This window comes from Falco rusticolus, chromosome 7, assembly GCF_015220075.1.
Source record: "Falco rusticolus isolate bFalRus1 chromosome 7, bFalRus1.pri, whole genome shotgun sequence".
Classification (NCBI taxonomy): Eukaryota; Metazoa; Chordata; class Aves; order Falconiformes; family Falconidae; genus Falco; species Falco rusticolus.
This window is the reverse complement of record NC_051193.1, coordinates 18995981-19018479: the sequence shown is the minus strand read 5'-3', so window position 1 is coordinate 19018479 and position 22499 is coordinate 18995981. Positions and strand designations below refer to the sequence as shown.

At 37.4% G+C, this 22499-nt stretch overlaps 1 protein-coding gene across 5 annotated transcripts in view; it reads right to left on the bottom strand.

Moving 5' to 3' along the window:
• The window catches only part of LIPC (lipase C, hepatic type), a 63736-nt gene that overhangs the window by 27752 nt on the left and 13485 nt on the right, over positions 1-22499 (bottom strand). The window contains exon 1 of one of the 5 annotated variants that reach the window (XM_037396011.1): positions 9694-9776. The exons of the other annotated variants lie outside the window; for them this stretch is intronic. Coding sequence (XP_037251908.1) covers positions 9694-9724 — 31 coding nt within the window. The 5' untranslated portion in view covers positions 9725-9776. Of the gene's footprint in view, positions 1-9693; positions 9777-22499 lie in introns of those variants that run through there. 5 annotated transcript variants of the gene reach the window in all.

Here is a 22499-nt window from a genome sequence, read left to right as displayed (position 1 = left end):
TGCCTAGCTTGAGTGTAATTAAATCTCAGCCTACCAAGTGGCCTTTGTTGAATTCAAGGTATAGGACTTGGCATCCAAAGGTCTCAGTCTGAGTGGTGACTTGGAATTTGATGCCTTAAAATTTTCATGCTTCCAAGAAATCTGTATTTTAGAGGAAATACTGGGAAAATGTTCTTGGGAGCTATATTTCGCTTCAATTTCCCTCTCCTTCCTCGTTTCTCATTTCCTTTTCTCCTGCCTTTCAGAATCACTCCTGGGTTTTTTCCATTGTGTCATTTCATTTATATTTTTTTTGTTGAGTTGTTTTATTTTTACTGTTTTTGTCTGAAAGCCTTAGTTAATCCAAAATAGCTGAGGGGAAATCCTGATCTTGCAGCACATAGGAACTGTTTGCTTTGACAATCACTGGGTGTGTTCATCTAAGCAAGAGTTTGATGGTTTCACTGATACGGAATCAAAAGTTTTTGAACATTTTAAGTTTATCCTGAATTTCTTCAAACTCATCTTTTACAGTGGATGCCTCTAAGTATTCCTTCTAAAACCTCTGCAGGGAACACTGTTTACAAAAGTTCTCTCTGTGCAATAATGTCTAGAAATGAGACTTCCTATCAAATACTGAATTAAATTATTTTTAAAATTAGATTTTTTAAGAGAAAGGAAAACTTACTGGGGACATATTTTAAAGTAGGTTCTGTATGCTGAACCAGTGTTATGATTTTTATTATTTTTGTTATGATTTTCCTTGTATAGGTGAACTGAGTCTAGATTGTAACAACTGCTATCACTTGAACCATAATTTGCAAAAATTTCTCGAGTACTTTTGTCTAGCACTCTAGTACAACTCTGTCTTTTAATAAAAGTGGTCATGCAGTGGTGTCCTACAAAGATTTGTTAGCGTAAGTTTGGGGTGAGCTATTATCAAAATTGGCAAAGCTGTTGCTGAGCTCTGCAGGCCTTTCCAGGAGTCCTGTGAAAACTATTAGGCAGGGTATTCTTTTGTGGAATACTTAATACTATATGCATCATACAATGCAAGAAGTCATTAAAAAGGTTATAAAACTTTTATTAGGAGTTTTATGGCTTTTACCCATAAGGCCAGACACCTTTGCATACTGTGATTCCAATCACAGAGACAAGATGTATAAAATGATCAAAAATGTATTTTTAAAGTCATGGTGCTAAGCTCCAGTAAGTTAGATGGCTAAGCAGCTGATTTGTGTCCCAGTCAAAGCCTTACATCTCAATTTCAGGCAAGATAAAGCTGCCTCTCGGCAGCACTGCAAGGGCATGCAGTGCCAGAATGTTAACCTGCTGCTACAGTGACAGTGGGAATTGTTTCTCGACCTCTGTATTTGGGTTTAGGGTGTAAAATTCCAAATTTGGGATGGAGAGTGAAAGAAATATTTATTATTTTTTTTCCTGTTGACTTAAAAAATTGTAGGTTTTGAAACTGGTCCAAGTCCAAAAATCTGGAAGATGGTAGCAGCAAATATGTATTAAAGGACAGTAAAGTAGTACCTAATTATATGTTAAGTATAATTTGGTTCATAATTATCCATTATAGCTATGTAATTTATATAATTCTCTTTACATAATATTGTGTAATGTGCATACATACACAAAAACATACATATATATTTATAAAAACCTATATACAATTATTAAATGCTTTGTATAAATACTACAATGCTTGTATGTACTTGATAAAGTATATGATATTCCCTTCATTATTAGAGCATTTAATAGGAATGAAATATTACTTTGGGCATTTGTATTAGAAGGTTCAAGTATTTGATATTCAGAGACCAAATACATAAAATATCCGTGAATGTTTCTAAATCTTCGCTGTGCATCCATGCATTGCTGAACACTTTTTACAGGCCCAGAGCATGGTTCTTAATGCAGCTGAAGGACATGCTAACAGAACAGCTGCAGTTATTTGGGTAACCTTGAAAATGCTTGTACCTACAGGGCGATTGAGCTAGTTTTCTGAATCTTTTTCACAGTATAAGCAATGATGATGGTTGTTTTGAGCTGCAGAAGGATGTCTATTCAGCATAAGTAGCAAAGGAATCTGTAATTATTCAGAGTAATGAAATCTCCCCACGGGTCACGATCATTTAAGAAGCCAGCTCCCTCTTGCTTCTTCCTGAGTATCTGTAGCTTTCTTTTTGCTGTGACCTGATGTCTGTATACAGCATTTTACTGTTTAAGAGACATTGCCTACTTGAAAAGTGTTTGTTAATGTAAACATTGTTCTGGAGACATGAGTGAATGCATGCCCTGCTTAAAGCCTAATAATTGACACCCTTCAACTCTGTGCTGAAACACAGGGAGAAAAAAAAAGATGTCTTTTCACACTGGTATCTTGAGCATCTGGTAAAAGAGTGGTGAGAGCTGCGCTTTGAATAGCGCTCGCTGGCTTATGCCCTGTACCACTATAATGGTTTGGACCTCTGAAGGAAAGGGACATGCTGGCTTCACAGGGGCGGAGGAGGAGGAAAACATAGGAGATACTAGGACTGGAAGAATCCTCTGGGTCTGCTGGTATCTCCCTCCGTTCATCTTAGTGACACTAATCTTAATAAAGCTGGAGGATGTGGATGGTCCGTAGACTTTGTTGATCATCTCTAGTCATTTTGTATGCATTAGTATATGAAAAGAGAAATATAAAAATTCAGATATCCACAAAAAGCAAGAGAGAAACATGTGTGCCTTTTGTTGTTTTCTTTGAGGGTTTTTGTTTTTTTTTAAAAAAAGGATGTCTAGACAGAAAAAAAAGATTGCTGACCAAGCAGTGACTAGAATGATGGACCCTTTCCTGTGTGTATCCATCACAGAAAGGCAGAGACTGTTCCTTTGGATATGATTTCAGGAAATTGTTTGTCAAGTGCCTTTCATTTTAATCAGTATTGCAAGTACTCAGCACCTTATAGGATTGGGCTATTTATTTTCTCTGGATTTCCGTGTTTCTTGCTAGTCTATTCTTTAGCTCTTTCATCTAGCTCTTCTGAAATATATTTTCCTCCTTTCTTTCTTCTTTCTAAGCCAGAAGATTTTAAATGCTGTCTGCTCACTTGAAACCTTGGTTAAGATAGAGCAAGAACTGGTAAGATGACTCTTCCTGAAAATTCTGTGATCAGACTTTATGCTGCATATAATTTTTTTTGCCCAGTTTTACAAGACTTTTGAAAACTTCTCACTGAAGGCAGTTGGGAGGAAGGAGAAAATCCAGGTTTAAACTAGGGGATAAAAGTATAGGAGAAGTACAAAGCCTCGTTCTTCAGGGAATAAGTCAACCATTAATTTCCTGGACATATTTTAATTGTTTTTGGTTATTATTCAGTATTGATTTCTCTCTGATCAAATTTTTAGAGTGTCTCTATTTTGGTCTGTTATGTCTGTTCCTTGGTCCTAGGTGTTTGGGCTTTGACAACAGGATGTGGGATTGAAGGAAATTTTAACATTCACTTTCAGTTGGATTGTTTTTTCTTTACGTTTTTGTTGTTTATCAGTTGCAGAATGACATGAACCAAACTGTGAAGAATGAAGTTGCTCTTCATATTTTCAGTGTATAGAAATCGATAAACAAAATCACTATGTTACAAAGTGAATTATACTACGATTGTTATGTATTTGTTTTCTAAGACACCTGAAAGCACACACGTTTTTTTCAGTTAATATGTCTTAATTATAGATTGCTAAAACCTATTGTGAAACAATTGGGGAAATGAATAAATGCATTAACTACAAGCATTATTTGAAAGTTTGGAATTCCAGATCCAAAAAGTGAATTTGCACTAAGTGGGAGTTGTCAGTAGAACAAACTGAAACCCAGGGACAGACAGACAAAGGGTTCTGCAGGGCTAGAATAACTCAGGGATGCTTATGTTGGCCATGATGGTTTTGGTCTGTGAACAGAGAGTTTCAGTCTCCCCGTCAGTCAAAGCCTTTCTGTGAACAACATGTTCCTGATGATAAAAACTATACCTTGAGATTATTTTTTTTCCCCATGACATTGTTTTTCTACTCAGGTTGGGGTTTTATTTTGTAACCATTTTCTATGTTGGAAGTGCAAACTATCTTAATTCATCAGCTGCTCTTGCATAATCTCTCTAGATGCCTTCTAGCTTCACAAATGTATGAATACATACATGAATGTATGAGAACAGTAAATCGTTCTCTGGAGTTTTGTTGATCTTTGTGATACCTCGTTGGGGAGAAGTTTATGCTAAATTAACTGAACCGTGAACGAAGTGTTGAAATTCTTCATGTTATTAGATTTGTTGGTGGATGGTTAATGAAACAGCCTTGTGTTCTGTCACCAGGAGCTGTTCAACAGAATCCAACAGGGCAGCACAGTGAAAGTGTGCTGAAGCCAAGTCTGCTTTGCAAAGCAAACTGGATCTGCTTTAGTAGAGAAAATTCAACAGACGTGGACAATATTAAAGTTGACTACAAATTTGTGGGGTTTACAAGTTGGAAGTGTGAAATCATTCCAAAAGGAGTGTCCATTTTGCTAATTGGGGTCTTATCCCCCAAGAGTAGAAATGTAGGGATTTTGATTGTGATATATGCTGGGATTAGAACAGAAAAATCCTCCGTAAACTTAAAGGTAAGGATGGGATCATTAAGCAATGGGTATATTAAATCTGACAGCCTGGAAAGCACAAACAAAGAATCAAGAGTTCAATTGCCAGTTGGTTAAAAGGAAGTTGTTCAGAGTTGATCACGCAACAGCAAGGCTAACAAAAGGACTGCAGATTTCCTTTTGAAATCACTGGGAGCTGGGAGTACTTAGTACCCTTCATGGGTGCTGACCAGTTTGTGGACTTTCACTTCGAGTTTCCTCTGCTGTTGTAGTGCTTGGTGCACCAGAAACATTGGTGCACCAGAAACATTAGTCCACTTAACAGCTTTTTTTGCTGATCAGTGTCAGAGCTTCTGAGCTTCTGACTTCTATACTGTTGTCAGATTTTAGACTTCCTAGGTTTTCGCATGCCCAGAAAGTGTTTGAACTGCACAAGATGTGTATATACAGTATTACTGAATTACAACTGCTTTGGTGAAGAGATGACAGTTACTGGACCTCAGTGCATGGATGCTTTCCTGCAAGATTCTCAGGAGAAGTTCATAGCAGGCTTGTCCCTTCTATGCTAATGGTTGAATTTGGTCATGTCGAATTTGGCTCCCTAATAAGTAGGCTGTTTTGCCAAGTTTCCAAGTAGTCCGGTTGTAGCTTAGAAGAAAGAAGACAGGTAGACAAGTGATAGTAGTTTTCAAATGTCGGTAAATGAGCATCTGGATAGAGTTAGCACACAGAGCCTTGAGAAAGGACATCTTATGAGATGCCATCACTAAAAGCACTGTATGCTGACCATCTCTGAATCTGGATACTTTGTACATAATTAATTAATAATACTTCTTGGGAACTAAGCAGCTGGGTGTGCTTTGTGGGTAAGGTATTAATTAATCAGTGAAGTAATTTCATTTCCTTGTCTGTCACAGACGTGCACAGTAGCTTCTTCAAAGTCAAGGTTAACCTCTCTGTAGCCTCTGCATTGCCTTCTGCCACTTCAGTGTGACAAAATAGTCACCTTTGGGAACAGCTCGGTTAACGTGAACGTAAAGTTCTGGTAGTGTCAATAGCTACTTAGCCAGTTTAATTGATATGGTGGCAAGGAATAAATTTGCTGGCAAACGACGTAGGCTTATAGAAGATTTTTGGCTTTGAAGAAAAAGCAATTGTTTTTGAGACTTTAGACACAAGCTTTCTTTCTCATATTAATAATGTCCAAATTTGGTAGTCTTCAGTGCTTCTGAGTGATTCCATCAATTTGTTTTTCTTATACAGAAATAGTAACCTACCCATCAACCAGTAGAACATGTTAGCTAACTGGTAAAAAGCCAGGAGCAGTATCACTGATGAAATCACCGATAGCCTTGTACAACTGTTTCATGGTGGTGTAGGAAGAAAGGAATATGGAAAGGAAAGATATTATTTTAATTTAAAATACTGTGAACGATGTAAAACAAACAGATGTGTTTATGCTGTATTGTTCTTTCTAAGTGAAAATTATTACATTGAGCCTATCTACATTCTACTTGTGTTTTAGAATATTCGTTTAACAAGTCTTTTTGGATTCATATAAATAATACACATAATGTACACATTAGTTCAGCAGAGTAATTTCCCTGAATGTAATAACTCTGAGAGTTGTTATTTGCATTCTAGTCGTACTCAGAGGCTTATTCAGGATAGGAGCCCCATTGTGACAAATGCTACCAACTATCCAAGAACATTAGGGGAACAGGGTTTTATTCCCCTGAGAACCATATTGATTTAGCAGAATTTTTCATGAGCTTGGCTCATGTCTTTTTCACATCCTTAAGCCTCACTTCTGGGGTATTTAGGTGTGTGTCCCTGTAAATCACTTTTATATGGCCTTAAGATAATCTTACGTGTTTAGGTGGCACATTTGAGCTAATTTTAAAAAAGGCGCAAGACTGGATGTACCAAAAAACAATGGGAGGAGGCATATGTCACTGAATGGAGGCATTCAGAGTTAGAAATCATTGCTCCTGGAGCTACTGGGTGGTGTTGTTGGCACTAATGTTTTTCAGCTGGTGAGGATCTCTGCCTGGGGTTTGCTGGGCCGGGGTGGTGTGCTGCCTGTTGTAGATTGTTGTGATGCCGGCTTGGTGCCAGGATATGCACTGTCATACTTTGTAGGGAAGTAAGACTCATCAAGATTTTACTGAGATGTATACAGTATTGGTGAAGGTGGAACCTCCTTCTCCCAAGTCAAGGCCCAGGCCTGGACTTAGAGGTTGTACATCTATGGAGGTAGTAACGGGGAACTCAGATGTCCAGCTCCCCCATTCCTGAGCAGTGTACACATGGCTTTTGCACTTATCTGAATCAGGTCACTCAGCCAACGTGAAAATTCACTTTTCTTTCTACTGGGTTTGCTTGCTTAGCAAGCTAAAAGACTCTTGCAGAAATCGGATAAGTCAGCATAAGGAGTAATAAAGAAAGGACGTCACAGAACTGATCAGGCAAGCAAAAACTCCAAATGTGAAAATCAAAGTAGAGAACAGGATACATCTAAAGACTTAAGGAAAAAGTTTGTCACCCAAATCTTTCTACAATCACTGCTTTTATATTTAATTTGCTCAAGATTATTCTGTGAAAAATATAGACTTAGCCTGCTCAAATCTACCATTATTTTTCTATTAGCATAAGAAAAAGTATCTTTGAAAGTGCCTGGAAACATGATTTTATAATCTCTGTGTTCATTTGACTAGCACAAAGTATTTAGGCTCAGAAATTAAGAATTCTCCAAATAGTTACAGACCAACTGGATTTGGGCAACAATGTGAAACTTCATGGAAGTGGCTGAGGAAACCTAATGAGACTCTCAGAGGACAGCTGGAAGCACATTCCTCTTTAATGCTCGAGAGGGGACACAGCAGAGCCAAGAAGTCTCATGAATGCAATATGGGGGAAAGGAACAGTTTGTTATCAATCCAGAAATTGCCATCTCTTACATTCACAAGCCCAGAAGAGAGATCAGTGGCTCAGCTGAACGGCCAGATAGCCATTTTTGCTGCTTGGTGAACAGCTGTCATTGCTGAACATGGCAAGCCTACAAAAAGCACTAGAACAATGTCAGAATGATTTTTCCAGCCCGTCTGTGCAAAGTATAGATGTGACAAGTAAAGGTATCAGAAGATGCATAATCATAATTATCCTGTAACCATTTATGAGAACAGTTGTGCGAGTAAAATCCTAGTGGCCATCCTTTTGGCACTCTTGCCCAGGTAGCTGCATTAAGGCACGCAGCTGCAAGGTGGAGGATGGACCATGGGCTTGATCCTGTAATGCTGTGGGCAGGGGCAGTCGGCTGGGTATGGCAACAGCTGGGTGCTGCTTGCAGATCAGTCTTGTGAATCCAGTTCTCAGTGAATGTGAGGAGACAACAGTGTCTGGGGAGAAGGAAAGCTGAGTGTGCAAATATGGAGATTACCTTTCTGCGCAGAATTGGATTTCTGCCTAGGAATTAAATACTGCATTGTCCTTTTAACTACTTTGGTTTGTCAAAAGCTGTTTTCCCATATTGTGCATAGGTGGTGCATGTAACAGTATAACTCATAGTTCTGACTTTGCTTGGCATGTTTTATCTAGAATCTGTCACATTTCGTAGGGCAAAGAAGGTGGTACTGCTATTCATGTGTAAAGAATTAAAGGCCCCGAATGGAAGGAGATCTTGTATAAAACAGTAGTTAAAAGTCCTTCCAGAAACCTTCTTTTTTTTGCTATACATAAATTCACTTTGCAGTTGAAAACCATATTTTTTTCTTTCTCTTTTTTAACTTCCGTAACAATAGACACAAAGCTATTTGGATGCAGAGTTTCCTTTATATGTAAGAACCTGAACGTGCTTCAGAGTGCGTAACTATGCTGCAGAAAACCAGCACTTTAACACTCACTACAAAGGAGCGTATTACAGCAGTGAAGTACCAGCAAAGAGGTTACCACCTCCAGCTTTGTCACCTCCCACCAGCCAGAGATTACCACCAATTGTTGCCAGTGCTCTAATGTGGGATCATTGCCTGTTTGCTGCAAGGAAGATCAGTTAGGCTACCTCAGATAACCAATTTTTACCATTTAAACTAGCCTGATTTATATTGCTTGAAACAAATCTTGGCATGCTTACGTGATCTGCTGCGTAAGCTGGATAAAAGTGGTAGCTTTCAGAAAACAAGGAAAGCTGGGGCAGTGCTACTAGCAGTTACCCGTGACTAGGAAAAGGATGTTTGTTCACAGCCTGACATACGCGTACACAATGATTCCTGAAGACTGCCTATCTGAATTTTTCTTGATTCCTTAGGATTTCAAAATGGAGGTCAGGTCTTTTGGCTTGTGTGTGGTGCTCACTCAGTCCTACTGTGTGGATATTATAATCTTTTCACTGTAGTGTAAAGATAGAGAAATTAGCTATAAATAGACAGAACCTGTGCATGCAATTGTCATCTTTTCAGCAAACAGTAATATTAGTTTGTCAAATTTCAGCAGCCAGAAATAATGTCAGATTGTTCCCTTTTATTTAACTACAGAAAGCTCTATAATGACCCCTCTTTTGTCTCTGTAAACCATCATTTGGTTCATCTCTAGGGACCAACCTCATAGCATAGTCAAAAGGTTACACAGATAAACAGAATTATTTGCCTCTGCATGTCATGGCAGGCAGGAACACCAAGTAGGTGAATTTATTCACTTCATTATTTAGCACTACATTAGAGTTCAGCCTAGAATCGTCAGAGCTAAAGTTTTACATAAAGAAAGTTATAATATATTGCAGTTTATGTGGCTAAGTCACAGAAGGTGATGATATAATATATACTGCAGTTGGTTTCAGTGTCTCCTTTCTCCAATTCAATGCATAATTTCCTTTTCCTTCTGGACCATGTCTTCAGAGCTATGATAACATCCAGTAAGCATTCCTATCAGTTTCCTCATTTAGAAAAAAACCACACTGTGTTTAATATTTACTTTAGGAAATATTATAGCCTCTTATTGTATTGTGCTGTTTTATATGGACTGAGCAAATCCACATGCCCAAATATGCAATTTGAATCTTCCCTGTCATATACCAAAGCAACCAAACATAGCACAGTGACGTGTTTTACCTAAAAAGATGCTGTGCATACCACTGCACATAAGATGTTCATCTGGTCATTGGAGCAAGTTCTGGAGCTGGGGATTCTCCAGTCTCCCTGAATGTCTCCACGTATTGACAGTCAAAAAAAAAAAAAAAAAAAAAAAAAAAAAAAAAAAAAACACCAGAAAAAAACACAAAAACACACACACAAAAACCAAAACAAACAAAAAAAAAATAACAAACAAACCTCCCCAACAGCATCACTTCTGCTAGCTTGGTCAAAATTTTGTGTGATTAGAAGTGATCTCAGAGCGGAGACTGTTTTTTAGGCTGGAATAATGTGAATGTTTCAGTGCCAGCTGCCAGCACTGCCTTTGTCCACTGCAGAGTCAGCTTCAGCCAAGTTTGTTCTCATTCGTGTGTGCATCTTGGCTGAAGAATGACATTTCTGATCTGGGAAAATATAGAAAATAAGCTGAGCATCACCAGCCTATTAATGCGACCCAAATTTCCTCACAGCTGGTGGTAGACCAGTGAATACTGCTGAATGAATCCCACAGCACTGTGACAAGGGGGCACCTACCTATTCACCATGCAGTTCTCAGGTTTTCCTTGGAGACCTCCATTGAAAAACACAGAAAAAAATCTTCAGGAAGAACCCCGTCTATTCCAAGAGTGTGACTGTTGTCTTGGGTTTATCAAAGGCTCATAAATTTAATGAAATCAGCATGGACACTTGGATGCATAATTTTTAGCTAAGGAGATCTGCAAAGACTGTATTCTGCCCTTTACTGACAGGGAATAATGATAACAGAAACATTTATTTTCATATTAATGGAAAATTACAGTCATTCACTGTTCTAGTGATTTTTGTATTGCCATGAGGAGAGGAATAGATATCAAGTGCATTCATACTGATATCTGGGACAGTGTGGGAATTAATGATGTAGTAACAGAGAAGTAAAGGTCTAGGCGTCCACATTCCCTAGCTCAGCACATCGGACTCTTCTCTCTGCTGCTGGGGTTTTTTTGTTGTCTAGAGTACACATCATAAATCTCAGTTGTAATAACCATTTTCTTTATATTCACTAATGAGAGAAGAAATGGAAACAGAATGTTTTTTAGCCATGGAGTTATAGGTGCTCTTTTGTTTTCTTTAAAAGCTGATGTAATGGGCTTGATTTAACAAGTTCTAGAATTAATAGAAAAACTGTTATTCGAGACTGGTAAAATGCTATTTTAAAAAAAAAGGGATTTTTTTGCTAGCAATAGTTTTTGTGCTGCATGACCAGACCCTTGAAAAACTTATTGTTCTATGTACAGAGTTTAGGAGAAATAAAAAGATATATTTGAACCTATTTCATCACAGAAATAGTTCTTACAAGACTGAAACTATTGAGCAATAGATTTGGAGGATTCTAGGGGGAAGTCTTGGTTGATGAGTCATTTTGTATTAAACGAGCAGGTGAGTTGGCCCTGGTTCACAGCAAATTTGAGATCTAGGTTTTGAAGGTTACTGCTGTATTCTCTTTTTTCCAACTTGCCTGCTCAGTTTTAATTAAACACATTCTTACAAAAGTTCTCAGTGAAGGTGTTTACAAGGAAGAATTATTCAGTGGCATGTCATGACTCTGGTTTTGGAAATTAAACATTAAAAAAAACCCCAAACCCAAAGAAACACCACCACCACCACCCTCCCAACTTTTTGGTAATAGAGTATTCTGACAGCTACAGCCGTAGTGAACTGGCAGAAGCTGAGTGTTGTGTGTACTCTTAATTATTTTGATAGAATAAGTATGTGAAAAGAACAAGGAAAGTGAGCCTGCCTTAAACAGTAGGGACATATAATTATCTAGATAGACACCTAGATAGTAACTCTCACTGTTGATGACATTTGGTAATGAGAGCTGTTACTTCCAACCAAGAAGTTCAGGTTAATAAAAAGCTATGAATTGATTTGCCTTGACATAATTAAGAAATGTAAATTTTACAAGAAATGATGAAATGAATGCAGTCATTGTACAGTAGGTTCTATTATTTTCATCTGGTTTTAGAAATATGAATTTTCTATGAATTTTATACAAGTATTTCTTAATGGGATTTGCAAAGTTACATTATTTTCCTGTGTATGAATATATACTGACTGTATTTCTGCTCCAAAATGTTGGGATGTACTAAACAAGCCATTTCTGTAAAGTCTTAGTGATGTAAGTGACTTTAGCTTAACCTAAAGAAAGAAATAAAGAAAAAAATAATCACTTCCATCAACAATTTTGAGTGTGACAAGGCAGTGGAAAGTGACAGAAGGTGGTTTAAAACAATTTAATTATAGGGGGGAAAAAACAAATGCTCAACTTATACTGAGCTAATTGAAGAAAAGAAAGCCAAAGAAAACTTTAAAGAAAAAAAAATCCAAACACACCACGCATACACTCCTCCTGCCCCCAGTTTTAGTTCAGTGCTATGATTGTTGTCTTGTGTATTTTGAGTGTTCCTAGTGCAATCTGGACAACACAGACAATATAAGAATTTGTAATCAAATTGAATATGGAGAACACGTTGGCTGCTGTCATTCACAGCAATGGGCAACTACCTCTGTTCTATACTTTACAGGTATTGTCTGTTAATCCGATTATTTTTGAACTGTGTCTGATATTGCAGATGGTATACTGTTGCAATTGCATGTAACAATTAAATTGACATTTCAGGCTTGGCTGCTTGGCAAGGTTTTTTTGTTTTGTGGTGGTTTTTTGGGGGTTTTTGTTTTTTGCTTTGAAATGTCTATCTGATAATAGATAGTCCGTATGCAACTGTGTTGAGTGCTGGTAGATATTGCTTGCTTCTCAGGCTCCTGTAGCTATCAGCTGGAGATATATCACACTTTTTCCATGGGGGCTGGGTCAGTTGCTAGAAATGAAAGTGAAGCTATTTGTCCTTTTTCTTTTTCATTTTGTTTTGCAGCAGTGTCATGGATTTTGTTAAGATTTATGGGAGGCTGCCTAGACTAAGCAACTGATATTGGAAGCAGCAGAAGTCACTCTCTACTCAGTTCTTTTGAATTAGAGCCATCTATTACCTCTCTACAGTAAGTTTAATAACTGCCATAATTTTCCACTACAGATTCTTATAAAAGGCATGTTATTTTTTAAGAGAAATACATTTTCTTCTACCTGGATCTGAAAAATTTATTAGCAAAACCTTCCATTAACTGAAGGAAGAGTTTCCTTTATTTTGCACAAGCTCTTTCCTAATCTTTCAGGTAATTAACTATAATTATACTGCTATGTAATTACAGTGTTTAGATTCTAAATATTCTGAATTCTAACTTCATGCAGCAGTTACTGTAGCTTTTCAGTAGGTGACTGTTCTGCGGTGCAGTGCAGTCCTGAGATAGTGCTCTGTGTTGTAGCCACCTTTTGGGGCACATTTGTTGAAATGTAGAGAGAATTATTGTTTAAAATGAATGTTCATTTTGTCCTAAGCATACTTCCTTCACAATCTTTCAGCTTTATTGCTTCTTTTATTAGCAGCTTTGCAATTTACTTAGTCCTGGACAAGGGCTTTTTTGGACTGTAGGTATGGATTTATTTTGTTTTTTATTAACAAACCTAATGCTATTACTCTTACACAAGTATAGGCTTATTTATGGGGAGAGGCTCTGCCCCACATGCATTTTGTAGCTGCCACCCTAGCTGGACAGACCTTTTCAGGACAATTAAAATAACTGGTTAACATAAGAGCTTTGCAATTGGTTATACAACCTCTGTCATAATGGTTCATTTTATAAAACCATCCTGAGAGGTGCTCACCCACCCTTGCCAGCTGAACTTTCCTAGTCTGCCAGACTGAACTGATCTGATATTTTCACATCAACATATTTTGTGTGTATTTCCTGGTATATCAGACTGTGAGCTTCAGAATACACTGGAAGCTTCCCAGGAATCACAAGAGAGATCACAAGGGCAGGGCAATGTTTCTCATGGTGCTTCAGTACATTTGCTGTTCCAACTAAAATCAAGTGGAAAATGACAACTTTGTCCAGAATTCTTAACCTTCCAATTTAATTTTAATTGCTGTTTATCTGTTAGATTATTTTGTGTAATCTGCAGGATGGTACCTGGTGGAAATGCAGCAACTGCTGCATCTGTTTCCTTCAGGTATGCAGAATAATTCCTATGTCCCTAATATAGCTCTCCCAGCTCAGCTTTTACTGGCACATTTCAGATAATGAAATGTTATTTGTCTGAAATGTATGCTTGAATTATTTATGGAAGAGAAAAAATATCATTTAAATACTTTCCTCCAATTTCTAGATAGAATTAAAATATTCTTCCTTGTTATATGAGGACTGGAGAATAGAAGGACTGTAAACATGCCATTAGAAAATGAATTCTAGTCCACATTCATCTCCTTTGTCACTGACACAAAGGTGAAAGAAGCTAGCTTTGTATGAGGGCAGAAGTTCTCAGCTGAGGTCTGACAGCCTATCTGTATTTCTGCTGTCCTGAAGTCCAGGTGGAAACAGAGCAGCCCGTGGTTGGTTCATAGTCCTTTAAAGGGACATTACTATCTGCCATAATGAAGAAGAGTTCCCAGGCCAGTCTGTGTTGGGTCTGAAGTGAATATGAAATGGGGAAAACAATGAAACAACCTTCACAGATTCCCCATTCTCTTTCTCCAATAGCTTATTAATAAAACATAAAAACTGTAGAAGTCATCATCTTGCTATAGTCAGTTCTGTTTTCACCATATATTCCTTTGGACAGGAACTGTGTCACAGAGTGTGTCTGCAGCACAAAATCATCCCAAAGGGCAGAGGCTGCCTAAGGCTGGGTGTGGGACAGCAGCACTCACAGCCCCAAAGAGCTTCTACTAATCCAATTAATTTATTCCTTCAGTCAAATAGCTGTTATATTCTGTTGTATGTAGTTTGGCAGTAAAACATATAAGCAAGTTTACTATAGCATTTCAGCCTAGGGTAGAAAGCTGTTTGCTGGCACTGAAGTGTCCTAAACCTCCCATGCAGCAGATGACAGTTGAGTTGGTTTTCCTCATCTTGTCCTTGGCTCTGCAAAATGTGAATGTATCAGCAAGTAAAGAGTTTGGCCAGCATGCAGGGAACGTGCCTGGACAATCCGACACAGTTACATATGTGATATATGTGGTGTAGGTGTGAAAACACAGCATTTGCATCCATTGCAGCAGCAGTCCTGGGCCGCGTCCCTTCTTCCCATGCCTACAAGGCTTTTGACTTAACTAGTGCTGTGCTTTGCCCTGTGCCACTTTGCTTCCAGATAGTTATCTTTCATAAATTAAAAGTCAGATACACGTACGATCCTTTGTGAGTTTAAATCTTGTTGCTGCTGTGTTAATTTTGGACTAGATATGCCTAGGGCATATTTACTGAACATCACTCATCTGAACAAAATGCTGTAGTGGTTATGCATGTGATAGTGGAAGTGAGCCTTTAAGGAAGATGTTGCTGACTCGTAGACCTGTCAGATAAAAGCAGTATTCAGAGAGGACGCTATAGCTGACCTGTTTGCCAACTCGAATACAAAGTTCTTTCAGTAGAACTGTGCAGACTGAATGTATTTACTGAAAAGGAAGGCAGAGTATTTTATGGAGAAAGAAATACAGAGCTTTGAAGTCTGGAGACAGACAAGCTTCAAGTTACTTATGGGATCTCTGATAAAACTATTGCTCAGCAAAATGAGGAGTTTGTTTGGAGGACTCTATATTTTTCAGTTTGTCGTTTAATCTAATTGTAAGTTCTACAAATTGTGAGTAAAACATATTAGTACATGGGACAACTGGACATGCATCACAGGGACTGTTAGGTCTAAGCCCAATCATCTCTGCTGTGTTTTGGAGAAAATAGTGCCTTGGCCAAAGAAGCAAGAGAACTGGAATCTGAGCTGCTGGTAGGGCTGAAATGAGAGAATAAACATCTCTTCAAACACAAAATCTTATGGACAATGCCTAAAATTTGCTTAGATGGTTGGGCCTTCCTACAAAAGCTGTGTTGCAACAGATTAATCAATGCAGACAAGCATCTAGGTATCTTTCTTCTTTTTGCTATGGAGACAAATCAGCTCCTTTATAACAGCTTCTGATGTTTCAGACAGCTGAAGATTATAACAGGATGAAATACTTCTCTGTATTTAATTATCATGTTTTTAATTTGAATTTGTCAGGAGACTGGTTGAGTAGTCTGCAAAATTGTCAGGCAAAGGAATCATCTAAAAATAAAATGTTAGCAAGATATTCAGTCTGTTTAAGATGGAGCTCATATAGTTTTAGGATGAATTGAGCTCATTATAAAATAAAGCAAAGATGAATTTGGGATATGGCCGCATTTCAAAGTTATTTTAAATAAGCCTAAATCCTGACTGTGGAGACTTTGTCTCATTCTTTCTATGGTACCAGGTGTTCTCCAGAGCGCCACAATGAAAGGGAATGACATGAGAAGAGATGTGTGATAGAAAGCAGGCATAGAGCTGGCTGCTAGCAGGAATCAAGCGGTCTCATTCACTCAACATTAATGTGCAGCTTTTTTTTTTTTTCTTTAATTAGAAGCGTCAAATGTAGTCTCCATAGAAAGAGAAGTGCATACTTCAGTGGAGCTGGGTCACAGGAATCAGTTGGCTGGGTGTGTGATTCAGGCCAGGAAGGTTTTGCAATGCAAGCTGCAAAGGGGGCCGTGCCTGGGGGAAGGGACGTTGTGGGAACGAGGAATAGCTGGCAAAGAGATGGATTCAGTGTAAGACCATTCAGTTTTGAGACAGCTGTGTTTTTAAGGTAATGGGAGATTTCCTCAAACAAAAATCTACTTTCAAGGAGTGTGGACATGATTCTGTATAAATATTTTTCTAGACATACCATCAAAGGAAAGAAAAAAGGCGAGAGAAAATGTACATGTTGCTACTAGAAAAAACCCACACTTTTCTGATAACAATAATTTCTAACAAAATCTCGCAGTGTTAAAAAATTGTGAAGTGTTGTAACTAATTTCTTGCCACTTGTTTTAAGTTTCATCCACCACCAGAGTACAAAATTTGTTTAGACATTGTAAATAATGTTTAAAAAAGGAACAAAATTACATAGATTTAACATAGCATGGTTTAAAATATTGAAGTCCTGCTCAGCCTAGTTGTTAATCGTTATCTTAGTAGAGAAACCTTTCAAAGTTGCTTTTGAATTACTATATCTGGAAATAGAATTCTTATCTGAGTTTTATTTGTACCATTTCAATTTCTACTCTGAGACCCATTATTTACTAATTCCTCATAATTAGCAACATAAGCCTTATTCTCTAACAATCTATAAAATAATAGTCTTTTAGTTAAACAGAATCCAGCTTCAACAGAAAATTTTGTATGCTGTGTGATAGTACCTGTTTGTTGTGCCTTGTTATTTTATTTAGTCTTGCAAAATGTTGGTAACCAAAACAGAAATCTCCTGATGCTTCAGAGAAGTGTTAAATGATTTACTGCAGTTCTGCTCTTATTGCACAATAGTACTTCTTACAGTAGACAATCTACATTGTGCCAAGAGAGGTTTAGATTGGATATTAGGAAAAATGTATTCACTGAAAGGGTGGTCAAACATTGCAAGAGGGTGCCCAAGCTGGTGGTAGAATCACCAACCCTGGAGGTGTTTAAAAAATGCATAGTTCTGGTGCTCAGGGACATGGTTTAGTGATGGACTTGGCAGTCCTGGGTTAATAGTTGGACTTGATCATCTTAAAGTTCTTTTGCAACCTAAATGATCTGTAATTCTATGAGACTAACAAGATGAATAGTTGCTAGTGTAGAAGAAAAAGGAGTTAGAGCAAATAAAAAATACTATTAAAAGAAGAAATAATAGATTAAATAAAATGAGCTTCTACTGTCTTTCTCACTCACCATATCCTTTTAATACATAAACTCATACTCTCATGGAAGCTGAGTGAGACCATGGATTAAATATGAAAATCCTTGTTCTGTTTTCATTATCTGTCACAACACTGCATTTGCCTGTGTACCTAAAACTAAAATCAAAGCAGAAAGACAACATGTCTTTTTATTAATTGGATGTTGGGGACTTCATGTTTATTGTATTTGAGGTACTTGCTTTCAGTCTCAAGTGATACATTTTATAAAATTTATTTTTTAAATCCAGCAAAGAATAAAACAAAGTAAAACCAAAAAAGGACATACATCACACTGATTGCTTTCAAATTTCTGTGTTGGCATTCCACTTTCTATTGCTTTCATTCACATTTTGCTACCATATTGCAAGCAGCACTGACAGCCAGCCTTTGCTGTAATAAAGAAGAAGTATTTTTATTGAAGTTCTATTTAAGAACATGCATATTTTACCTAAGTGCTTCATAATGCAAGAAACTTTTCAGAGATTTGCATAATTTCTATTATTTAAGAGCTTGGTTAGGATATAAAGAGTGTAGCCTGATTCCAGGAGCTTGATCTTCATGTACTGGTGTGTACAGGAATTGCCTTTCTGCTTTCTGACTTACTGGTAGGGACTGGAGACTATGAAAAATGCCTATATTTTTACAAAAAGTATATTTAAACCTGTTGAACAAGTCTATTTTTGTCTCCTTCCTCTAGCTGGATTATTTCTTTTCCAGGAGCAAACTTGATAGAAATGAGCAAGTCACCTAAGTTTGGATTGTGTGATTCTTATGGAATGGAGTAAACTGCCAGTAATCATTGGGTTTAAACAGATCAAGGGAACCTGGGTAAGAATAGTGCTTTTAGGCTTCTATGTAGTATTTCATCTGCTGCTCTTGGAACCGTCTTCTCCTAACTGTAGAAAAATACCTTGTTAAGGTTGTTGATTGTCCTATTTTATCAAGCATTTTATGTTTGTATGACTTCTAATAGGTAAATTGAAAATTAATAGAGAGAACCATCATTTTTGTTTTAAAAAGTTAAGGATTTGGAGCATTTGGGTTTAGTGATAGTGGAAATGGCAAACCATTCTTGCCCTTTAGAATCCTGCTTACCATCTTTCTCCATGATGAGTGGATAATGATCAGTGTGATATCTTTGTGTGGTGGCCTATATGTAAGTGGGACATTTTAAAGCATAATTTTAAAACATAGCTATCTTAGCATTGGTTTCCTCATTTCTTCATAGATGATAAAGAAGACATGATGGTTAGATAGCTGGACATTATAGATTTAGTGTGAAAAGCAAAGTCTGAAATTCTGTAGTAGTTTGTTCCCTATGTACTTAATAATTCCCTGGATTCTCTTGCTGCCTCTACTGTGCTGACGCTCCAGGTTCACCAAGAGATGTACTGGCTGACTGGAAATGTCAGACAAATATCAGAGTATGCCAAAGCACTTTCTTATAGGGTCAGATTCCTCCTTTGTGCTAACAGCTGTTGTTGTAAAGTATATTTAATGCCTGAAACATTTGAATTTAGATATGCTAAAAAGAATGGAAAAAGTTCAGAGATATAACAGCAACATATGGCACTCTTAATGAAAGTGATTTAGAGATAATGTGAATAATCCTTAATAAGTGAAATTGTGAGTGAAACACTTATCAATGCTCATACTCACTTAGCCGAGTTTTGTTTGCTTATAAATATGCATTATACATTTGGTTATTTTCATTTAGAAGTCGTTCAGTGAACAGGGTAGTACGCATGCCTTCTGGTCTTGAGATACCAGAGTCATGATGTCTCATATCACATTTACAAAAATAGAGATTTTGTATGTATTTTTTTTCAGTTATCTAATTTTGCTAAATTTTTTTTTTGAAACACAAGTTTGAAGGCTTATATAGAGTCTCCTAAAATAAGCACCATCCTCATTCTTTGAATCTTTCCAGCTCCTATTTATTTGGTAAACAGAACATCTAAATGCACATCCAAGGCATCCCAGGGTCCTATATACTATCAGTGCTTGTCAACCTTTACTTAACTTTGTAACCTTATGGACTTGTTAATGAGCCAACTGGCTAGAATCATCACAATTGGTTAGAAAATTTTGTTCTGTTCCTCTCTGAGAGTTTTTTACAGGTCAGCAGTGCTTGTTCCTGTAAAGAGATTTGTCTTATTTCACCCATGAAGGAAAATGTTCCTGATACATTTGACATTAATTGCTATCATAGTGTTTAAAAGGCTGGATTTTAGTTAGATGTCTAGGGAATTAGTTCCAGAATTCCCATCATCCTAATTAGTTTAACAGAATGACACAACTCAATGCACTTTCAGGCAATTATTTCACCCATCAGCTGGTGGCATGATACTAAAGAAAATAGATCATGTGAATTTTTGCATTTCTAGAAATACACCTTGTTGCTGTGCCCTGGTGTCAGGTAATGAAAACACTACAAATGTGCATTGTTGCAAGTTATGTAAGATGACAGACACTTCATTGGCAGCTGGTGTCACATCTCTATTTGTGGCACTTCCTTTTCAAAAAGTACATATTAAAAATAAAAAAGCAATGATCTTGATTCATCTCCTAATGATACTATTACTGTGGGAATGAAGGCCAGAATTTTGATGCTATTGTATATTAATTTTAGAGGAATACATTTCTGTCTGCAGTGTAAAAAAAGAAAATAGCTTCAAGAATGGGACTAGCAGGCTAAAGATACAGATTCCATTCCTGGCACTGAATACTGTCTAATAGTACCTAGAAGCTTGGGTTTTATTGGTGTCTAAGTTAAAGTAGAGGTAATACTGATCATGCTAAAATTGTGACCAGTAAGATTACTGATGACTCGGAGTTGCGGAGTTGTTTTTTAAAATTTTGAGTGGTACTTTTAAGGATAAAGTCAAAAGGAGCTGACTGACCACTGCAACCGCACAGCAGGATGTGTAGCGTCACACGGAAGGGACTGATGTATATTCTAGGGTCCTTGCTCCCAGCTCTGTCATTTGACATTTGGTTGTATGAAAATGCCTACAGTAAGAGAATGCATTGCTAAATGGAGCTTGTAGCAAAGTTGCAGCCTGTTGGTGACAGACACAAACTTGAATGTAGCTGAGTCACACAGGCAACCCCATGTCTGGATGCTGGCCGTTGTTAGCTTTCAGCCGGTGGGTTGCACGTCCAGCTAATGGAAGAGCTGCTGCCTGTCAAGCTGCACTGGCACGGCCTTGAATTTTTGTAAACATAGCAGTGTTTATTTTGTGTTTCTCTCTTTCTGCTTTTCACTTTTGCAAGGAATAGTAGTTGGAGACATGTCTTGCCTGTGTCTTTTAAGGCTTTCCATTGTTTCCAACTTCTTGTCATAGGGAATAGCAGCTTGTTTTTGTCCTAAAGGAGCCAGGCTCCTATGTATTAGGTTCTACAATAAATATTTTACTAGTTTTAGTTTTTATAATACATTACCTTTCGAACCCTGTTACAATTTTGCTTGCTTTTTGTAGAAAATTTATCTCTAGACTAAAGGTCACACTGTAGATTATCTTCTAGACCCAAAATAGCTGATTTTAACACATTTTCTTTCTCCCCTCTTTCAAATAAATCCTACTGCTCTATAGTTTTTTACTAAAGAGAGCTATTGCCAGGCTTCCTTGTTATGGCACTTTGTTAGAAATGTGCCTAACAAAAGTGGTGGCTTACAGGGCTTTCATCAGTTCTTAGCCAATTTCACAATTAGGATCGGTATTTTATTTGGAGCTCTGTGATTCAGTTCAGGTCTCTAATTCTGCTCACGGGGGGGGTGGGGTGGGGGGCAGTGCTCACAAGGGGAAAAAATCAGTTTTCAGACAGACTTGTCTTCAAATCCCTACATAAAACACTAACTTAAAAAAACCAGCATTATAAGTGAGTTGGGGTATGCATTATCTGTAACCTGCTAGAAACTTTAAAATATAGCACCACTATAATAAGTAAGGCCAGATGTCTTCATTTTCTCTTTAAGATTCTGTTTAGATGTTTGTAGAATTTCTTTGTTTTGGAACAGTTTCATCATATCTCTGCTTCTATATATCATTTGGTACATGGATCAGACACAATTTTACCAAAAGCATATTCCTGTGCAATAGACCTGTGTTTCTAAAGAGGAGATATTTCTGTGATTCTTTCAAAGATGTTAGCAAATTCTGCACCATATTGAGTGCCCTTTGGCTGCAGGTAAAGAATTCAACAGCTTGTGGGAGTGCTAATTAAAGCTAATAATAACTTCAATGACCTGCCTTGGCTTTAAAATGCCTGACAGAAATTACCCTGTCCTTGAAGGGTAGAGATTTTGTTTCTGTCGTGTCTGATTAGGGACTCATGCCTTCCTTTTTCTTTGTTTAGTGATCACACACAATTAACTAAGTGCGTGTTTGTGTATGAATGAAAGAGGAGTGGGTGGTGATGGGGAATCTTGAGTAAAAAAGGCAGAGATCTCAAAAATACTACACTAGAATTCCATTATTAGAGGGATTTCTCTTGTAAGCTAAGTAGCCTTGTTAAAACCAGAAATAATAATAGGAAAGCGATTGAAACAGGAATTGGATTATTCATAATTAAACCTTTTCTCTCTAATTTCGGTACTTCTTACATGGTTAGTTTGCTGAAATATGTACAGAGGGTCTGGGGGAAATGAAAGCTTTAATTTGAGCAAGTACCCAAAAGGCTCCAAGGTATGAGAGTTTTGTTTTGTCTGGCTAATAGGTTGCTGATGGTGCAGAAAACAATTGTATTTTCAAGGAGATTACCCTAGACTTTTCCAATGCAAATATTAACATTAGCTGGAAAAAAAGAATTGCAATCTTTTATGAGCTGTCATTGGAATGATAAAATAAGGGGGTTTATGACTTCTCTTTCTTTTTCTAAAGTGATTTTTGGAAATCAATCAATTAAATTGGGGCGTG